Source organism: Macrobrachium rosenbergii, chromosome 54 (assembly GCF_040412425.1).
Source record: "Macrobrachium rosenbergii isolate ZJJX-2024 chromosome 54, ASM4041242v1, whole genome shotgun sequence".
NCBI classification, from domain to species: Eukaryota; Metazoa; Arthropoda; class Malacostraca; order Decapoda; family Palaemonidae; genus Macrobrachium; species Macrobrachium rosenbergii.
The window spans coordinates 33,643,198-33,665,697 of record NC_089794.1 but is presented as its reverse complement, the minus strand read 5'-3'; the positions used below and the strand labels follow the sequence as shown (position 1 = coordinate 33,665,697).

The 22,500-nt window shown below is 37.4% G+C and overlaps 1 protein-coding gene across 22 annotated transcripts in view; it reads left to right on the top strand.

Moving 5' to 3' along the window:
• Positions 1–22,500, top strand: part of sm (smooth) — a 783,427-nt gene that overhangs the window by 176,010 nt on the left and 584,917 nt on the right. For 14 of the 22 annotated variants that reach the window (XM_067097814.1, XM_067097810.1, XM_067097830.1 and 11 more), the window contains exon 2: positions 14,416–14,481. The exons of the other annotated variants lie outside the window; for them this stretch is intronic. In XM_067097814.1, the coding sequence (XP_066953915.1) occupies positions 14,416–14,481 (66 nt within the window). The remainder of the gene's footprint in view (positions 1–14,415; positions 14,482–22,500) is intronic. 22 annotated transcript variants of the gene reach the window in all.

Here is a 22,500-nt window from a genome sequence, read left to right as displayed (position 1 = left end):
GTCTCCCCTACCCTCCTATTCCCTACCAATTCCGCTCCCACCTGGGGCGGACAAACCTGTTTGCAGGGGGGTGGGTGGCTGTGTCATGTCTCTCCTACTGATTTCCGTTTGTTCGTGATAGTAAATAAACTTTGTAGTTTTGCTTCCACATTCACTTTCGTTTTACACTTTGGATGCTCATTCGCATTTGTCTGAGATTGATGATAATTATTCTTTAGTATTTATGATAAAGACGTCTTTGCTCATGATAGTCAGTAAGGATACGGGTTTCCTCCGATGAGAATGAGTTTAGTGCCCTTTCGCTTTTAAATGAATGAGTTTCCTTATTGATTTACTCATTCTAATTACGGAGGCCGACCTTAATAGGAATTTTCATGCTTGTCTATCTCCCATCCACTAAGAAAAAGAAAAATAAAAGTTCTCGGAGGGAACCTAATTGGGAACGGTTAAAACATCACAAAGTAAACACGAAACGAGTCCTGAGCTATACAGATCGATGGCCTAACCCCAAGATCCGATAGGCAGAGAGAGAGAGAGAGAGAGAGAGAGGTGGGTCTGGCACTGTGCCAAGGCGAAGGGAAGGACAAGGCTGATGGTGGAAGATTTCAATAGAAGATCAAATCTTCTCTTCTCGAAAACTTGAGATGGTTTTTTTGTTAATCTTGTTCTGTATTCATTCTCTGTCTCTCTCTCTCTCTCTCTCTCTCTCTCTCTCTCTCTCTCTCTCTCTCTCTCTCTCTCTCTTGCATATGAACGGAAATACCAACATTTCGATCAAGGAAACCGGATGAGGTGGGACGATATCGGAGGAAAAATAACAGAATTGCATCCATATAACAGAATGTATACCATCAAAGACGAGCTCGACTGTGTAATGCTCACCATACCGGGGTGAAATCATTCATAACTCTCTCTCTCTCTCTCTCTCTCTCTCTCTCTCTCTCTCTCTCTCTCTCTCTCTCTCTCTCTCTCTCTCCAACGAGATAAACTTCAGCCCCCTGCCTTTGAAGTGAAGTTGAAATGACTGAGGTGAGTTCCGTAAAGTATCAGATTTTTATTTTAGTCAGAATTTCTTTCAAGTGCACACAGGTAAAATGAAGATTTATTGCCGTGTTCTTTTGCAAAGTTACCTTTAGAATGTCGGTATGATTTCGGTCATGTTGGGATGTTGAAATTGAGATTTCTGGAAAAGTGAGACCTGGCTGATGCTTCATTACTGAAATGGAAGCGAGCGTTGAACATTGGAAACTAGGTTTCCAAAATTAGGTGACTCTCTGGTACAAAGATATAGGTTTTATATGAATATTAACATTGGGTGATCTCTGGGTATTGGAATATAGTGGATGATTTATCGCTGAATGTGTCGGTCCTGTTTGATTATTGAAATATGTCATCCGTGAGTATTGAAAAATAGAAATAATTTGGCCTTGAAAATTAAAGCAATATTGAAGATTGTCATCCTTACTGTTGAGGCTTAATATTCCAGTATTTAGACCTTTTTGTGTTTAGGATTGCTGAATATCATGCATAGCCCATAATTATTATAACTCCGGCTGATTTATATATAAATGTTTAAGTTTAAATCAGAATATTACACCTGTTGGTGCGAGCCGAATTAACTACTGCATTACTTGAGGTTCTTCGCAGCGTGCCTTCGGCCCCAAGCTGCAAGCCCATTCGTTTCTTTGACTATACCTCCTCTCATATTCGCTTTCTTCCATCTTACTTTCCACCCTCTCCTAACAACTGATTCAAAGTGCAACTGCGAGGTATCCCTCCTGTTACACCTTTCAAACCTTTTACTGTCAATTTTCGTTTCAGCGCTGAATGACCTCATAGGTCCCAGTACTTGGCCTTTGGCCTAAATTCTATATTCAGTTCAATTCTGTTGTTCTTGATGTATTCTAATCTCCTTTCTGGGGAACGAGAAGGTTAAAAGAAGTCCCAGAATGTATGGGAGTTGGTGGGTATCTATTCCTTGCGATGCTTTCCTTTAATTTTGCTTTAAAGGTTTTTCTCTTAATATTTTAATTTGTTAAGTCCCGAATGATACTTTATAGGTACACAGTATTAAAAATGGATCGAGTTTATTAGTCTATACATAAAAGTAATGGGAAGTTGTTCAATGAGGAGACTCGAAGTATGTGATGATGTTTCTTTTGTAGGCAGAAGGAATTTACTAATTATACACTAACATAATACAAATAGTTCAACTTGGAGATTCGAGTGGATGTCCACTTGGGAGCTCGGTACAATCCCAGAGGTCCTCAACCCCGTAGGGGTGCACTGTAGGCATTACTTCAGGTTGTTTGCAGCGTCCCTTCGGCCCTTGCTGCAACCCCTTTCACTCCTTTTGCTGTACCACCTCCATTCGTATTCTCTTTCTTCCATTTTGCTGTCCACCCTCTCCTAAGTTCCTCGTTGGACGAGTCGGTATAGTTCTCGGATAGCAATCTGCTGGGCCCGCGTTCGAGTCTCCGGCCGGCCAATGAAGAATTAGAGGAATTTATTTCTGGTGATAGAAATTCACTTCTCGATATAATGTGGTTCGGATTCCACAATAAGTTGTAGGTCCCGTTGCTAGGTAACCAATTGGTTCTTAGCCACGTAAAATAAATCTGATCCTTCGGGCCAGCTTACTTCCACCCTCTCTTAACAGTTGTTTCTAAGTGTAACTGCGAGGTTTTCCTCTTGTTACACCTTTCAATCCTCTGCACTCTCAATTCCCTTGAATGATGTCATAGGCCCCAGCCCTTGGCCTTTGGCCGAAATGCTACATTCCAAAGCTCCTCATGGGAGGAGTAAAGGTAATAGCTTTAGCAGAAGCAGCAGCAGTATCACTACCAGTCATCGTAGCAGCAGTGGGCACGCTGCTGTGGCTGCTGCTACTTTGCCAACTATTATCACTGCTGCTGTTCTGTTGTAGCCGGCGTTAAGTGTTCGGCGTGACATGTAGATGGCCAGATAGGTAATCAACCTTGAACGCCCCTTGTACAGCCAAAGCAGTCCTCTGGCATATTGGAAGTGCCTCCTGTGTTTACGGGCTTCTGGGCTCGGTGCGGGGGAGTGGGCGGGAAAGGGGGGGGCGATTATAGTTCGGTTGCTACGGGCTGATAAAAAGATTTTTCTTTAGTTATAATTTTTTGGCTTAATTTTCATTTGGAGGAATAATGACAGTTGTAATAATAATAATAATAATAATAATACAGTTAATTGCCAATGAATTAACTTTATTTGTGTAAAACAGGACTTTCAGATTAATGCTTTTGCTGCTATAATGAATGCTAGTTATTTGTGAGGTGGGGGCGGGGCGCTTTTGGCGGAATTAGTGAAGGCGTAGTAGGAATTTCTTTATTTTTTTCAGGCATATGATTTTTATTGAGGAATGTTTTATGTGAATTAGGAAGACCTCTTGACCAAGGCGATTGGTTGGGATTTTGACGAAAGAAGCACGTGTACTTTCTCTTGGAATTGATGAAAGAACGCCCTTGCATTTGTTACTAAATTAGCGTGGTTTATTTTATCTTACATTTTGTCGCAGTTGACAGGAATGGCAGCTGTAGTTATGATACTAATTAACAAATATATCAGTTACAACTCCATACTTGAGGAATGTAGGTGGATCTTTTCATAATTGCATTGAGTATTTTTTTTTCTTTTTTGTCCAAAGAAATTGCCTTAAAAATTTTTAGTTGAATTTTTTTCAAGAAAGCCCATTTTCTAGACAATGAATGTAACAGGACAGCCTCCTTTTCCTCTATTGCTAAAACAGTAACGAGAGAGAGAGAAAAAAAAACAACGAAAGTGTTTTGTAAACATCCCCGCAAAACAGCGAAGTCGGCATTAAAGAACCCCTTTTGCTCAGCTTTTGTTTACAAGGCTGTTACGAAGGGCAGAGATCTTTTAAACACTTTTTAATCCGGTGCGAAATTGTTTGCATTTTGCTTGCTACAGTGAGATGGTGACCGTAGTGATTCAAGTTTTTTTTTTTTTTTTTTTTTAGGTTAAATATTCTGGTAGGTTTGCACGGTATTTTTGTTTATTTTAATCCATTTCATTGTTTCTAGATATACTTTTGGTAACGAAGCACTTTTTTTGTCATCCTTATTCTGTATTGGATGTATAGTTTTCCTTTTAGTGGTCCAATATCTAGTTGAATCAAACCAAGTGACCTCGTTCTGATACTCGGGATGCTGGTCCGAATCTGGCTAGTCTTGCATTTAGATTCAAGACTGTAGTGATAAGCGTATCCATAAAGTATGAGGAATTCGAGATATTCAGAGGGTTTTGTGGCTATTACAATTACACACGCACACACACGTGTATGCATGCATGCATACATACGAACGCATATGTGCTCAACAGTCTGTTTCATGTTTTCAGCAGTTACTTTCAGGCTCAAGTTTGCGACGTTGGTGCCTTAATGGGAAAACCTTTCTTTGTGTCGATTATTATTATTATTATTATTATTATTATTATTATTATTGTTGTTGTTGTTGTTGTTGTTGTTTTAAAACTCGCTCTCAGGTCAGCATTGATGAGCTAGCAAACAGCATCGTCGTCAGGCTCTGAGAAGCCAGACGTTCTAATGGGGAGGGAAGCGCGTGGTGTAATGAAATCATGGAAATGGGGCTGAGGTAGGGCATTCGCTTACAAGCAGAGAGAGAGAGAGAGAGAGAGAGAGAGAGAGAGAGAGAGAGAGAGAGAGAGAGAGAGAGAGAGAGAGAGAGAGAGAGAGAGGTGGGAGGCGAGGTTTAAAACTTTTCTTCCTCCGTACTCTAAGTCATTATATATATATATATATATATATATATATATATATATATATATATATATATATATATATATATATATATATATATATATATATATATATATATATATAGCTTACTACTTGGAAATCTTAGCTTAGTGATGAATAATATTGTCAAGACCAGGAAGAACATTCTTTATTATACGAGCTTTCGAGGTATAAAACCTCATCATCGGTTTTTCAGCCTGATGATGAGGTTTTATGCCTTGAAAGCTCGTATAATGAATGTTCTTCCAGGTCTTGGCAATATTATTCATCATTAAGTTATCTAATATATATATATATATATATATATATATATATATATATATATATATATATATATATATATATATATATATATATATATATATATATATATATATATATATATATATATATATATATATATATATATATGTAATGCGTATGTTGTGAAATAGTTTTGTGGAACTTAACAAAAAAAAAAGGTCGCATGTAAATCGCATAATTATTTTCTTCAGAAAAAGTCACATAAGAAAGGTTGCATTTTGCGATACTCCTGGCAGAAACATAAAAATATATACACAAAAAGAAACCAATACTGTGGGTAACTTCTATATTGGTATACGATACGTCCATTCGTGTAATTACTTACGAATGCATCCGTCATACAAGTCCACATTCAGAAGTTTTGCCTTCCCGGAATTGATTGGGAGAGCTGCAAGATTACTGGTGCTCTCATTTCCACAGCCGTCGCACAAATTTGTCTTTAGCTGGCCCAGACAAGAGGAACTTCTGTCGCTTGATGGCGAATTGATTGGCAAGGTGACACTGATACCTACCAACTTTGTAGAGGTCTATATATAGGTATATTGTGTATGGTTCGAACATGGCGGCCAGTTGCATAGTTGTTGCTTCATGAATGTTTTTTTTTTTTTTTTTTCCTTACTTGAAGGTAGTCTTTTTAACTAATTTAACTCATAAAGAGGAGTGTGATTGTAATGGGTTTTTGTTTGTAGATCCTCAATACAAACTGATTAGTGGTAGCAGAGATTAGCAAGGGGACTGGAGATGGGTGTGTTTTCTCCCGTTACTAATTTGTAATTCAGATGTTATGTCCAAATGTTGATAAGTTTGAGGCCTCATGTGTAGGCAGTAAGTTTTTAGAAAAGTGCTGTAGCTTTCCTTCCACCTAGGGCCCCCCCCCCACACATATATGTATGAATACACATATGTGTGATATATTATTTTCAAGTAAACACAGTTGCCTTGTAATTTACTTATAAATTTTGGAAACGGTTGTCACTACAATGCCTTGAATCCAAATAAAAATAAAATGGATTCGAGGTTTGGATGTGTCAAGCGTATCCACAAAGTGTAAGGCAATGATCCATAAAGTGTAAGGCATGTATGTGTGTGTATGTGTGTGTGTATATAATATAATATATATATATATATATATATATATATATATATATATATATATATGTATATATATATATATATATGTTATAAATGAATTCTTTTCATATATATATAAAATATATATTATATATATATATATATATATATATATATATATATGTTATAAATTAATTCTTTTCAGCTTATAATAAAACTTCGAATTCCGAGGAAATCCCAAGAAGGACGGGACTTCCTTCCTGTCCCTTTTAAAGACTTCGATGACTCCGTTGGAGAGTTTCCAAGATAAATGACTTACGGAAGGCAGGATACTATCTTCCACGATCATTTCTATTTTATTCCGAACATTTTTTTCGGGGGTGGGAGGGTGGGGTGTTGAGGGGTGAGGCTGAAATGGGGTTGGAAAGAAAATTTTAGGAATCGATAAATTGTTACTTGTTCTTCCCAGTATGCATTCAGTACAAGATAGTGATGTGGTTACTGTGATGTTAATAGTGTGGTATTTATAATGTAACATGCTGTTGTATTTATTTTTTATTATATTTAATGTTTATTCATTTTAGTGAACTGTTTAAAATGAAGATTGTCTCATCCCCATGCTTAGAGAATAATTGTACTTTTGTTAAATACATCATCGATGCAGCTGCAATATTTTTAAGCTTTTGGAGCAGACATAATTCACCCAATAATTAAAACTAAAAAAAATAAATGGTGAATCATGGCTTTTAAAAGTAAAAAAAGTATAAAAAATACCATCAGAGTTTGCTTTGTTTTACTCAGCCAAACTCATAATAGGAATAAGAGACCTCTCTCTCTCTCTCTCTCTCTCTCTCTCTCTCTCTCTCTCTCTCTCTCTCTCTCTCTCTCTCTCTCTCTCTCTCTCTCTCTCCCCGTCAGTGTATAGAGAAAAGCTTCAGTGTGTTTATACATAGAGAATCAGTCTCATTGTTTTGAAAAGGGATTTCTGTACTTCAGGTTATAGACAATCTCTGTAACGCTCGCGCTCGCAAACACAACATACACTCAGACAAAGGTACACGCAAGCGCTTGCAAGCAAGAGGGGGATGGATGATGAATAAACAAGGCAAACAGTCAAGTAATTGAGTTGGGAGGGCCCGTAAGTCCACCCATGTTTTGAAAAGGAAGCGGAAGAGTCGATTTGGGCCAAGGGAAGAGCTGAGGGGAAGTCAAAGGCTATTGGTTATGTGGGGTGGTTGGCGTTGGAAGGGGTGGATGGGGGTTGAGCTTCAACCTATTCTTGTTATGCTTTTACTTGCCTGTCTGTTCCAGGTTGTTGTTAAGTGTTTGCGAATTGGGGGAAGGGAATGAGGTAGGGATGCTCTCTCTCTCTCTCTCTCTCTCTCTCTCGGACTGCTGTTATTGTTTTCCTACAGCTAAAGAGGAATAAATTTGTTTATATATAATATATATATATATATATATATATATATATATATATATATATATATATATATATATATATATATATATATATATATATAGTATGTGGGTGTAATAAATTTCTTGACGAAACGCTCTCTCTCTCTCTCTCTCTCTCTCTCTCTCTCTCTCTCTCTCTCTCTCTCTCTCTCTCTCTCTCTCTCTCTCTCTCTCTCCTTGCTTCCTTGTTTGTTACGGACGAAGTTTCGAACTTTTGTGTGCGATTTTAACCGGGATTTATGAGAAATGTTTGCTTTTTTGACTGTTTGGTGTGTTTGTCGAAAAAAAAAATAAGAGATTAAAGGGTGTTGCGAAAGTGAAGGTTGTACGCGCGCATGCGCGCTAAAGTCCGGGCGAGGATTTAAGAGAGATTTTCGAGTTGATTCTTTCGGTATTGTTGGATTACTGGGCGAGTCTCTCTCTCTCTCTCTCTCTCTCTCTCTCTCTCTCTCTCTCTCTCTCTCTCTCTCTCTCTCTCATTGGTAGTAACAGTATGGTTAAATTTGTCATATTATGGTATTACAAGACTGCTCCTTTCGGGATTATTTATTTATATTTCATACTTAAAATCGGCGTCAATAACCTTAATTGCCACGATGGAAATCTGGGCGTCAATAAACTTAATTGTCACGATGGAAATCGGCGTCAGTAACCTTAATTGTCACGATGCCAGAGAACATTAAATCAGTCAGTCAATTATACACAGAGAAGTTTCAAGTTTTGGCTCTATTCGTCGTCGTGACTCCCATTTGGTATATTAGAATCGCTGTCATTCTTTATTTCCCTCAGGTCTTAAAACTGTTTCGATCTCGATGAAATTTGGTTGCCAGCTCTCAGACATTGAGGTGGTCTGGTCATGCAGTGAGAAGCGACGAGGAAAACTTGGTCAGGAGAGTAAGTAGACCAGTAGGGGAAGCCCGGAAGTCATGGCGAAAGCAGATCGAGGGGAATTCCCCGTCAGAGATAGCAAAAGGGAAACAGGGCAATGGAAAGACTCCATGTCAAGTGCAACCCCGCGCAGAAGGGGGAAGTTGACATTAAAATGATAATGATGTGCTGTTATACTCCGTAACTTCTTTTGTCATATACATTACCCGAAGATTTGAATTATTTAGAGGATTTAATTTTTTCCCTTTTTGATGATTTGTTTAGTTTTCCCCTCTCTGATATTTTTACGTACCTTTTTTCATTCGTATAATCCGTATTTTTCATTTGACTGTGATAACATCTTAATTTTACATATCTTTATTTTTCTCAATACATAATTATCCAGTTCTTATTTTCCTATCCTCATTTTCTCTTTATTGAAGCAGAGGATCGAAACCTATATCTTATGTTTCCTCCTCATGTTTGCCACTTTATTTCCCCTTTTCCGTATTTTCCTGCATATAACCCCTCCCCGTATTTTCCTGTACACATTCCCCCTTCCGTATTTTCCTGCACATCCCTCCCCCCCTCTTGTTTACAAGCACATGTCCCTGTAATTTTCCCGGCCTTATGTCAAATTAGAAAAAAAAAAAAAGTTATATTTTCCTCTCAGTTTTTCTCCTCGATCGTCCTCCTCCCATTTTGTCCTTATTTTCCCGTCATCGCTCCTTGGCCGATGATGCTCCTCGGAAGGTCAGTTAGACGGACGGACGAAACGGACAGACAGACAGACAGACAGACAAACGGGAGGAAACGGAGGACCCCGAGGCCTGTTCATTATCTGAATAGCTCTCTTCATTACTCCCCATTAGCCTTATTTGTGCTTGCAGGACTTGGCCTCGCGCATAATGGAAAAGGGGAATGGGGCGTAAGGGGGAGGGGAGAGGGAAGGAGGGTACTGTTGGGGAAGAGAGGAGGGGGAGGACTTGGAGGGAAGAATGGGAAACCATTGGAAAGGGGGAGGAAGTTTGGGGAGGTAGGGGAAGGGTATTAGGCTATGTTCAGGAGGGGGAAGAAATGTGTGTGTTAGGGTAAGGAGAAATTGAGGTTTTGGGGGAAAATGCACTTACAATTTGCCGGTGGGTAAAATGGGTAGGGGATTAGAGAGAATGGGATGAATTGGGGTGGTAGGTAAAATAGGTAGGGTTTTTAGGGAAGTGGGATGATTCAGGGCTATATTGGACAAGGGATGGTTGAGGGGAAGGACTTTGTAGCTGGGGATTTCGTTAGGGGAATGGAAGGAGAAATTAAGATACTGGGAAGGGAAATAGGCACGAGCGGATAGTTTGGTAAAAGGGAAATGAAGTAATGACGAAAAGGTTAGGGGAGAACGAAATAGCCATAAGGAAAAGGAAGGAAATGAAATAGCCATAGGAGGAAGAAAGGAAAGAAGAAAGGAACAAAAATCCAGAGACAGGCTTTAGAAAGAAAAAAGGTTGAAAAGGACAAGTAAGAAAGTGATCGAAATGACTTTTTGAGACGGAGACTGAGGGTGGGTCCGGGAAACAAGGATTGTGGACTATTTTTACACGTGTAATTTTTTTCGTGGAGAGAGAGAGAGAGAGAGAGAGAGAGAGAGAGAGAGAGAGAGAGAGAGAGAGAGAGAGAGAGAGAGAGAGAGAGATTTAGGCAGTCACGAGGAGCGAATATTGATTTCCCCATTTTGAAGGGGGGTTCTCTAGAGAAAAGGGGCGAAGGGATGTAGTTGAGAAAAGGGTTTTGTTGTTCTGGGGGGTGGAGGGAAGGAAGGGTAGTGATGAGGGGAGACGTGAGAGAGGGGAGGTGAAGTCCGTGAGGGGAAAAAGGAGAGGAGGAGGAGGAGGAGGAGGAGAAAGTAAGTCTGGATCATCCGGATGAGGGTCAATTGACGGGTAAGATTTTCTGTTGCTACCGGATTGTTAAAGGAGAGGAAAGGTCATATTTATCGCATTTGTCTCTCTTGTCTGTTTCTAGTAAAAATAAGATGTTATCTGAAATATTCATGAATGTTTTTCTGATAAAAAGAACAAGGTGTTTGGAATGAAGTATTTTTATAAGGAGTTAATGTGGGATTAGTAAGTTTATATGAATTCGAAAATTATTACACATTAAGAAAAGCTAAATTATATTTTTCTTGCCATTTTTTCCGGAGAAAGGTGTTTACAGTGAATTTTTTTTTATAATGAATTAAAGTGGGAAAAGTAATTTAACAGGAAATCAACAATTATTACACATATAGTGAAAGTTACATTAAATTATATTTTGATTAAGCATTTTTTTTTCCTAGAAACCGAGTACACTTTTTAATCAAGGTAAATTTATTTTTTAAAATCTTCATAAGAGTGTAATGGATATTTTCCATCACAATTATGAAATATGGGCGAAATGCAATTCCCGTTTAGGCCTCATAAAATGCAGCGTATCAGGTCACGGGTAATGATTTATAGCTCGGTTCAGCGGGGATTATCTTTGAACAATATTTAATTAGTCATGAATAATAATGTTGCTGATACGGGCGAGGTTTGTAAGATACTTTTGCGGCTGCCCCCCCCCCCCTTTTTGTGTTGGAAAAGTCTGTGTATTTTGCTTTTGAATAACATCTCTGGCATTATTAATATTATTATTATTATTATTATTATTATTATTATTATTATTATTATTATTGCTAAGAAATTCACCTTCTCGTGAAAAACAATCTGCGTAATACTGAAGAGGACCACCATTCAGGTGTTCGGAATTCTTCGTTTATTTTACATAGTAATATATTTACTATGTAATTGTGGATTATTATTATTATTTTCAATTGGGCAAGCTTGTACAGAGTAAAGTGCCCGTATGGAGAAGAATTTACCTGTGAAAGATAAGGTAGTTCAAAACATATATACTAATAATTAACATGCATACCTTTAAATTACGGTATCCTTAATTGTCACATTTTTTGGATGTCATTTTCTTAAAGATAGTTCTCAAGAATTAGGAAACTTATATCCTCAATATGAATGATGTCGAGAATTTTAATTTTCGCATCGTTCACGTCACAGTTCATTCAAAATGAGCAGCATTTTTGTGAATGTCAACCAGTTTTGCCTTTGAAAGCGTGTCTGTAAATAAACATTGAATTTACTGCGAGTACGTTCCACGTATCACTTTCCGCACCTGCAGCTTTTACCTGGGTAATATAGATTACCTGCTATAATCCCCCCGTTTCATAAATTAGGCTTTGGGTGTGAAATTAACCTCGCGTTCCGCTATCTCTCTCTCTCTCTCTCTCTCTCTCTCTCTCTCTCTCTCTCTCTCTCTCTCTCTCTCTCTCTCTCTCTCCCCGTATACCCGATCTATGGCGAATCAATAAGATTGGCGTGGTCGTCAGACCTTGGGCATAAGCACGTCATGGTTATTTTCTTTTGAAATGTTCTTTTGCACTCCGCGTGATCTGTTCATCTGCAGAGTGCGGGAAATTGTCTGCCGGGCGGTGCGCCGAGCGTGGCGTATTCCGGACAGGAATGGAGCCATTGGTAATCCTGTATTTCCGGTGGATTCTTTTAGGAATCCGTAGAACGGAAGTCAGTCTGTTTCGTGATGCATTCCTGAGGCTTATGTTACGCTTCTGTAAAGTTGACGGTTTGCGTTACCTTAAGTAAATGGTGCGTTTTTCCAGAATCAGTGGTTTCTGTTATAGGGTGTGAATGTTTGTCATAAAAATATTACAAGCACATATTGTCTGGAGATAGTGTCACTCGTCTCATATTTGTAAATTGGCGATTTGTATATCCTGAATCGTGTCTGTTTTCTTAAATTGTGGACATCTGTTAATCCTCCGTAGGGGGCATAGTGCCGTCAGTTGTAGGCATTACTTAAGGTTCTTTGCAGCGTGCCTTCGGCTCCTAGCTGCAACCCCTGCCCTTTCTTTTACTGTACCTCCTTTCATATTCTCTTTCTTCCAACTTACTTTCCACCCTCTCCTAACAGTTGATTCATAGTGCAACTGCGAGGTTTTCCTCCTGTTACACCTTTCAAACGTTTTCCTGTCAATTTCCGTGTCAGCGCTGAATGACCTCATAGGTCCCAGTGCTTGGTCTTTGGCCTAAATTCTATACTCAATTTAATCGGTTGCTCGGAAAAAAATGTTGCCCTTTCCGAAATCGGCTACATTCTTTTTAATGAAGTGAATATTAAGCTTTCCTAAAATATGCCACTTATTTTATTGCCTGAATTGGATATGTGTGTACGTACAATTTAAAAAAAAAATGACACGTGCAAGGAAGTTCTCGAAAACGGAGCATTTAAAAATGATTAACGAATTAGGTCCCGCTGTGCATTCACGAGGCTAAGGTCGATCCCACTCCTGCTTTTTTGGAATAAGATCACTTTTCTGAAGCGCTTCGCAGGCTGCGTTTTTTTTTTGCCTCATTTAATGGCGACTGTAGCGAAAAATAATTTAAGGGGGCCCCGTGCCTCATCTGTTGCGCAGTCATGGGTAAAGCGAAAGCTAGCTCTCTCTCTCTCTCTCTCTCTCTCTCTCTCTCTCTCTCTCTCTCTCTCTCTCTCTCTCTGCAGATCAGCGAGTCCCGCGACAAAGGGATAATTTATTGGGGGGTAGGTGGTCCCTCTCATCACAACCTGCATTCCTGAAATGAAACCTGTTTGCGGTTTTTCCCCCCCAAGATCGGCGGCTTCTCTGTGGCCAGGGATAATTTACGAGACGTGTGGCCCTCGTATGGCTCGTAAGGGTAGATTGTGTTCGATTATCCCTCTTGCAGTCGTTCTGTTTCGTGTTTTTTTTTTTTTTTTTTCAGGGAGTTTTTATTTATTTTTATATATATATATATTATTTATATATATATATATATATATATATATTTGCATTTTACATATGACAATAGTGCAATGTTATCAGTTACCCTTGGTGCCTACTGTAGAGCAATCGTTCTGTTTAGTGTTTTTTTTTTTTTTTTTTTTTTTTCAAGGGAGTTTGTAAAAGTTTTTCTTACATTTTACACGTGACAGTATTGTAATTTTGTCAGTTGCCTTCGTTGATTTAAAATAATAATTCAGTTTCGTCTTTTTGGCCTAAGGAGGTTTTATTTTTTATTAATTTTTTTTTCATTTTACACATCACACGTTGCCTTAGGATAATCATTGTTTTTTTTTTTTTCTCAAGGGAGTTTTTGGATTTTTATTTCTTGCATTTTACACATATATATATCACAATGTGATTTTACTAGTTGCCATCATTGCTTCACAATATGCATTTTTAAAGAAAGTAGTGGGATAATTGGAAATGTATTTTAGTATATTACTTTGTATATCAAATATATTTGTATATGCCTTATTATAAACGGTGTGTGAAGATGTGTCAATTTTTAGTGAGTGTGCACTGAACCTCCTCGAGCGTATTAATGGAAAAATGTTATAGAGCAATAAGGACTGAAGTTGAGCTTGACCAGTGTGAGTGGAAACTTCGAATGAGCAATTTTTTCTAAATCGAGTTTAATTCGGTTGAATTCTATCCTATTGAAGAACCCTGTGCCTTGTTAAGGGGCCTAGTAATTATGCATAAAGATTGAATTTAAACTATAAGCAGGAACAGCAAAAAGAGACTTTCAGAAGATTGATGGAATGATGCGAAGTTTAAAGAGATCTTTTGGAATGGCTGTATTAATTCAGTGTGAACAGATATCTGCTGTATGGTTTGGCCGGATGGTATTGAAATCTATGTGCAATTGCATCAGATCCTTTTTGAAAGAGAAGGTTGAACCCCCTCCCCCCCAACTGCTGCGGCTAGAAAGAAAAAAAAAAGATGTGTCTGTCGAAGCTATCTTTTCTCTTTTATTGAAAGAAAGACTTTATTTCACACATTTTTTTCATTTCAGGACAGTGTAGACCATTATTCCGAAAAAGATTATTACATCCCAGAATATGATCTTCCTGAGTATTATGTGAGTATCGAGGCTGCTACATCACTCGTGCGGTTGGCTGTGCCTTTCCACCTCTGTAAAACGCCTTGTGTCTCTTTACGCAAATTGTGCTTTCAGTTGTGACGTGTGATGTCCATCTCTGCCTATCTGTTTACGTTTTGTAACGACCATTTCTCTCCCCTTCTCCTCATCTTCACTTTTCCTCCCGTCTGGCCCGGGCTAGATACAGGCATGAGGTTGCCTGTCCCAGCGGCCTTGCCTTGAGAAAGTAGTTTTCCAGTAATATCCAGTGTAAAGTGACACAGGCGGAGCAGGTGTAGCCAACTGTACGTTTAAACGTTTGTAGCCTTTGCTGAGAAAACGTAAATAAAACGTAAACAGTACACCTGTATTACTCTGTAGCATTGTTTTTTGGAAGAATTTTTTGGGATGAAAGGTACCAGAGTTGCATGGCCGAGGTTCCATGGTAAATCAACATTTTATTTCTTCGTTATTTTTTTTAATTGTCTAACTTTTTTATTACCTTTGAGGATTTTTTGATGTCCTCATCGTAAATTACCTTTTACCTCAATCTATTATTCTTATTCACTCTGTAAATTTCATTTGAATTTCCCTTTAATTTTTGCTTCACTGCAGATTTGCTTTGTTTGTTTATTTGCTTATCTACGATCTGATTTAAACTTGAATGTTGATTTGACTGATGAGCCCGCATGGAACTCCGGCTAAAATTGTAGTTTTTTTGAAACTGAACCAAAAACACCACGACATGTTTTGTAAACAGAACCAGACATGCATTTCGTGAACATCTGCGAGACAGACAGACTTTGGAGACCCGAGGACCGGAGGAGAAATAGAAGTATAGAAGAAATCTGTTTTTGAAGATGATTATGACCTATTCATTGTTTTTCCTGTTCAGTCTTGTTTTCTGGTCTGGTTGTTTACCTTTGGTAGAGGTATATATAGGAGTGGTTATACGTTGAAGAAACGTAGCATAAACCATTAAACATCCCAGTCGGAACAACGTTAAATATTTTAGTTCTGAATTACATAGTTGTCCCTCATGTTTCAGTAATTTTTGTACGTATATTTTTCGTGTTTTTATTATCGGCATAATTTGCCGGAAAGTGTAATCATGATCACTTAATATGAACACAGTGCGTTAAGTAGAATCTCATCATATGGTGTGAATTCGATGTTGAAAATGTTTTAAACAGCTGATCAAAAAGAATTATCCGATGTTTATTCAGTTGCTCAAGATCAGTCCCATTTACTTATGAGTCCTATTATAAGGCCTGGGAAAATGGAAATACCTTTTTACTGAATTAAAGTACCTGTTTGCTACCCAAAGACAAAATCTTGGTCTGCATTGGGCAGAGTAACTCTGCCTACACATCAGCTAAAAATAAAAGCCATGAAGTGGTCAGAAAAAAAAAACTTAAGTGCCCTAAAAATATTATGCAACACACCTCGTTTCCTCTGGGGGTGAAACCTTAGCTTGGATATGACAGAATAGACTGTACCATGCAGCACTAAAGGGTTAACAGGAAATAATAATTAAGTTCAAAGCTGTTTTGCTTATTTTTATAAGTCAGTGTCTAATTTAGCCAGGTTTGAAGAGAGCGAGAGGATTTGGAAAATGCGACTATGATATGGACTACATAATGTTTTAGGTGCTAGAATTTGAGTGAACTTGAATTCTTTCATACGAGATGACTAACTATAATTTTTATGTTGTTTTGCTCCTTTTGCAATTTATTTAACCTATTCACTGAAGATTTGTCATTTTCAATTCTTTACATCATAACTGACAACGAATGGACCTCCAGTTTTTGCTTTCATGCCGAAGGACGCCATTAATATGCCATTTCCTTTATGTTATTAATTTCCTTCATTTCCCTTGTATATTCTTTTTACTTTTGATAAAGAACTTTTGCACGACTTGTCAGTATTTTTCGTTTTTTAACTCCACAGCACGTATGTCACTGATGATGACCTTTAGATATTTGTGGTCCTCAAATTTTGCCCAATTTTTTGCACCTGTAATATTTTTATTGCACCTGTTTTTATTTTTACACTGGCTCCTCTTAATTTTAATTTTACCTCTTAATATTTTGGTGGTAAAGCAATTTGAAAGCACGTTGTTAACTTTTAAATATACCATTTTTTGTTTGGTTACTATTTGAAAGGTGAACGCAAGCTAGAAAATCTTACCCTCCACTCAAGGTCTGTACACAAGACCTTGGTCCTAAAACCGCACGCCCCTGAAAGGAAGCTGCTATTAAATCCCGTTCATCCAGGTAGTGTACATGTGCATTGCTGTTCTTTACTAAGGAATACAATATAGAATATTTCCATCAAGTACTTTGTAGGGTACTACCTGTTTAATACTTGTATTGGGAAGAATGCGTCCACACTAGAGTAAAACTTGTCGCAAACACGCCAGTATCTTATTACATCCATATCACGAACAAGTTGGAAACAAATCAGCGACTGAAAATGGAGATCGGATCTTTGGCAAATGCTGGATAACCGTTTGAAGAATTGGTTACGACTACCAACAAGTCGGTGACATGTATTCAACCTGTTTGAGATATGTTAGTGCTGTAAGTTATCGACGTGTTTATAACGAATTTTACCGTAGTGTGAAGCATTACTGCCCTTGAAAAGGGTTAATCAAGGACAAACCTTGGAGTTAATTATTCATTTCCAGTGACCTAGACGGCTGTTAATCGCCTGGGTTCGAGCTTGGTTATTAGTGGACCTCTCACCTTTTGTAACTATAGACCTTCAGGGTAATTGAATCTGGAAACACGCAGGAAGACGTATAATTAAGTTCCAGTACCTGATCCAATAGAAATACGGTGTTTAGGGAGGTAATTAAAGGAAATTGAACAGGAATCTAGAGGTGGCTGTGCCTAAACGTATGAAATTATCTTTGCTGTTCCTTAAGATTTGAAGTAACCCTAGAGAAAGACGAAAAGGTAATGTATTAACTAAAAGACCATATTTATACTATAATATATATATATATATATATATATATATATATATATATATATATATATATATATATATATATATATATATATATATATATATATATATATATATATATATATATATAGAGAGAGAGAGAGAGAGAATGGGGTCGGAATTGAAGATAGACAAAATCTCGATCCTTTTAAACGTAATAGCAGCCAATAACGTTTTTATTTTGCTAATGAAGAACGTTTTAAGATACATACCATTCATTCTTGCGTGTGGTTGAGAGAGAGAGAGAGAGAGAGAGAGGGCGGGCGGGGTCGGAATTCAAGATAGACAAAATCTCGATCCTTTTAAACGTAGTAGCAGCCAATAACGTTTCTATTTTGTTAGTGAAGAATGTTTTAAGATAAATAGCATTCATTCTTGCGTGTGGTTGAGAAGGAGAGAGAGGGTGGGGGCGGGTGTCGGAATTCAAGATAGACAAAATCTCGATCCTTTTAAACGTAGTAGCAGCCAATAACTTTTTTTATTTTGTAAATGAAGAGTGTTTTAAGATAACATACCATTCATTCTTGCGTGTGGTTGAGAGAAAGAGAGAGATGTCGGGCATTGCAGTGTCATCATCACTCCACGTGCCAGGATTAATAGTTTTCTATCCTGTAGAGTGCCACTCTCTCTCTCTCTCTCTCTCTCTCTCTCTCTCTCTCTCTCTCTCTCTCTCTCTCTCTCTCTCTCTCTCTCTCTCTCCCCAGAAAAGAGTGGCACTCTCGAAAACGTCAATAAAGAGTGTTTTAATATAGACAGAGAGATTTGCAATGGCCTTTACTGCGTATTGGATGTTGGGTGTAGTAGTACGTGATTTTGATTTTATATATATATATATATATATATATATATATATATATATATATATATATATATATATATATATATATATATATATATATATATATATATTATACGTATGTATATAATATATATATTTACACATACACAGGATAGTGTTTCCTGTACATTTACAATGTCTTTTTCATGCCATCTGTTTAGCCCATTAGGTCTTCATCTCCTTTCTCTTAATAACTGGGAAACGTACACTTTTCACCAACTTCTTTTCCTCCATTCTTTCCACATGATCGAACCATCTGAAAACACGTTTGAGATGAAGTCAACCCCAAGCTGGAACAGGCTCTTTCTTGCTCTAGGACAGCCCTTTAACCTGAAAACACACCGATCCATCCTTTCACCTTTGGTTTTTATCACGTTTTCCGTTTATTATTCTGTTTATATTTGTAATGTTGGGGGGGTCGGGACGAGGAACGTGAAATTTACGGTCCTTTGAGAGGCCGTTATCACGTCTCACTTTTATATTCGCATAAAAGTGCTGATCGTGAGTGTGGCTTTTTCGCTTTGTCAACTTTAGTGCATATCTCTTCGTATCGGTGACGTTTTTTATAGTGTTTTTTTTTATAGTTCCATTAATTTTCTTCACTTGCGGGCAGTAGTGTGCATTATAAATCACGTGAAAGTAATGTTTGTAAATGAAGACAAATGAGTACGTGTGTGCCTGTGCTGAAAATTAAATAATGTAATGATGTGTATTTTGGGCAGTTACGCCAATTATCTTGTCAGCAGGTTACAAACTTGAGATTCCTATTTCTAGTTTGGTAATAAATTCGTGTCGACAATACTCGGATTCCTTGGTTCAGGCGCTGTTTGTTTCCTTCTTAGTGGAAATCTTTCTTGACCACAACCGAATTGCATGGTTCCGTGACTTGAATTTTTTTCAGGATAAGCTGACTTTACAGCCAGAATTTGGAAGTGATGTTCTCTCTCTCTCTCTCTCTCTCTCTCTCTCTCTCTCTCTCTCTCTCTCTCTCTCTCTCTCTCTCTCTCTCTCTCAACAGAATTTTACGGGAAAACAAGGAGGGGGTTTTTCCCTTTCTCATGTTTTCATATCATAGATTCCTTTTTGGAGTATACCTACCATGGTCGATTGCCACTCCCGTCGGCTCACTTTTAGGGGGGGAAAGTTACTGTAATCAGTGGTTGACAGTAATTTCTTAATTACTTCCGTTCATAATTACCTGGTGGTTTGTAGTTTCGTTTGGCAACATGTAGAGAGCAGATGGGTTTTCCTGAATGGAACTGTTGATTGACCTGAAATATCTGGCATTACTTAGATATTTTATGCCCTCATGACCCATTTTCAGAATGCAGAACAACGCATAATTTAACCATGTTGTGTGTGATTGTACAATTATTACCCAACAGTGATTATTCCATAAAGAAAATGTCAGACTCTTGAATATTTTCAGTTTTCAAGAGGTTGTGAAATGATAGGATTTCATCAGTTTGGTAAGAACAAACCCTTCGGGTCAGCCCCACAAGAGATAAGATGTCACCTGGTTAAATGCGTTTTTATCATGAAATTGTTTTATCCCATTAGGAAAATTAGTTCTAGATTTTTGAAGTATGTTGAACAACAACAATGGTCGTTGATAAGTTGAACAACAACAGTGGTCGTTGGTAGTGTTTTGTTTTGTCAATTCATAGATTGCAAAAAAAAAATGAGTTTGACTTTACCAAAGTTTTGTTTGCGTGCAATTACAATATTTATTTTGTCACTGATAAAGCATTTATCATCTTCTTCTTCTTCTTCTTCTTCTTCTTCTTCTTCTTCTTCTTCTTCTTCTAGAGGGTAAGCCCTTCTTCTTCTTCTTCTTCTTCTTCTTCTTCTTCTTCTTCTTCTTCTTCTTCTTCTTCTTCTTCTTCTTCTTCTTCTTCTTCTTCTTCTTCTTCTTCTTCTTCTTCTTCCAGAGGGTAAGCCACCACTCTTATGAACCTTAGCTTTCGGAGTTCAGGTTTATTTTGCTCTGAGGTAAGTTATGGATCACCACATAAATCTCAAGAACATATCTTCTTTCCAAAATTAAACAGGACAGAAAAAAAATATTCAAACAAGATAAGCTTGTAGGGGAAGAAAAAAAAGAAAGGGCGAGAGAAGCCATTCTTGTTGGCAAAGAAAGTTTTCAAAGATTGTTAGACAAGTTTGTTACGTGTTAAGGAAAAGTTGGCGTACTCAAATGTATTGTTTTAGAAGTTTAACGCGATTCTCTTATACGGACGATTTGGAGTGTCTCTTAAGCTAGTCGATTTGCTGTTATGGTAAGTACATCAATCACTTTGAGATTTTGTCACTTATACATGCGTATTTTTTTTTATATTCACAAATAAAGTACATCACCCACTGAGATTTTGTCACTTATACATGCGTATTTTTTTTCTTCTTAAATAAAGTACGTCACCCACTTTGAGATTTTGTCACTTGTACACGCGTAATTTTTTTCCATTATATTCACAAATAATAAGTCACACATGTTGTTTGATATCAAATTCACTATGTACTGAATGTGCGTATGCGTACAGGAATTTGTTTTTTATGTGTAATATGATGATGTGTCTGTCTATTCCAGTTTTACATAGTAAATGACTAATTATAGTGCATATACTTAGTTTATATATATATATATATTATATATATATATATATATATATATATATATATATATATATATATATATATATATATATATATATACACACACACACACACACACACACACACACACACACACACACACACTGTGTGTAATATGTGTTTTCCTGCTGTAGTCTGACATCGTCTATAAATTTTAAAGCCCCTAAAGCTGTGTATGTGTGTGTGTATATATATATATATATATATATATATATATATATATATATATATATATATATATATATACATACACACACACACACATACATAACACATACATATACATACACACACGTGTCTGTGTGCGTGTAATATGTCTGTCCTCCTGCTGTAGTGTGACAGCTTTCTATGCATTTTAAGGGCCCGTAAAGGTAAAATTAACACAGGAAACCCATTTATTCGGCTGATACCACTTCAGCCCGGACCGCTGGTGGACTGAGAAAAGATAGTGGCTATTCGCGTGTTTGTTTATTCGTAAACAGTGCTGCACTTTTGTTTGTAAGTAATACCTTCTCATGTTTATCTCAACGTCAGCCTTAGCAATGTGTTTGAATGTTGCCTTTTAGCTCGCCCCCCCCTTTTTTTTTTTTTACACAGAGTTTTAAAACAAAACACACGAGAGTTTTCTTATAAACACACGAGAGTTTTCTTATATTATGAAGTTCGCTGTAATGCGTCTCATATACTCGGTGAGAAATATATTTTTTTTTTTTCCCACTTTGGTGGTCCCTAAGTCCTGTTGTTGCCAGTAGCTTCTTCCTTACTATTTCGGATACCCATCCAAGTTGTGGCCAGGGTCAACTTGTAGGTCGAGAGATTACCGGTATAGCAAGCGTGCTATTAGCGTCTCAGAGGCAGATTTTGGTTGCTTGTCCTTTTGTGTGTGTGTGTGTGTCTGTAGAGAAAGTTTGAAAAGTCTTTCTGTACCAGGAACGCCATATCCCGTCAACATATTTAACGTAGGGAGGAGGGGGTGGGGGGTTTAGAAAGACCCAGTTGTAAATTCTGTATCAAATGATGTCTCGGGTGCCCTTTGCCAGGTCATAAAATGCATTCAAGTGTCTCGAACGTCGTTAAGCATTAATTGGTTTTTTGCATCCCGGCGGGATTGCGTTCCCTCGAATTCGCGACTGAACGCAACCCTTCCTAATTAGATTGCTTTTGCCTGTTTGCTCTCTATCTTACGGTAGTGGGACTGAAAATTCGTTTGTAGGTTTGTAGAGCAAACTTCGTCTTCTATGTCACAAGGTAGTAGTTATGCATAATTTTATTGACACATAATGTTTTATATTATATATATATAATTCATAATGTGTTGCGGAAACAAAAGACGAAGTAGGAATGAACTAATTATATTTTATTTTTGGCAAGGCCTGTCGTACCTGTGGCTGTAGGTATTTATTAAGTTTTTTATAGCCATTTGATTATACTTAATTCTCAAAGATCACAATAAATTCACATGGAAAAGTTTAAGCAAAATCTAAGAACAATTGGATAGTAGCTGAAAAACATAGAAA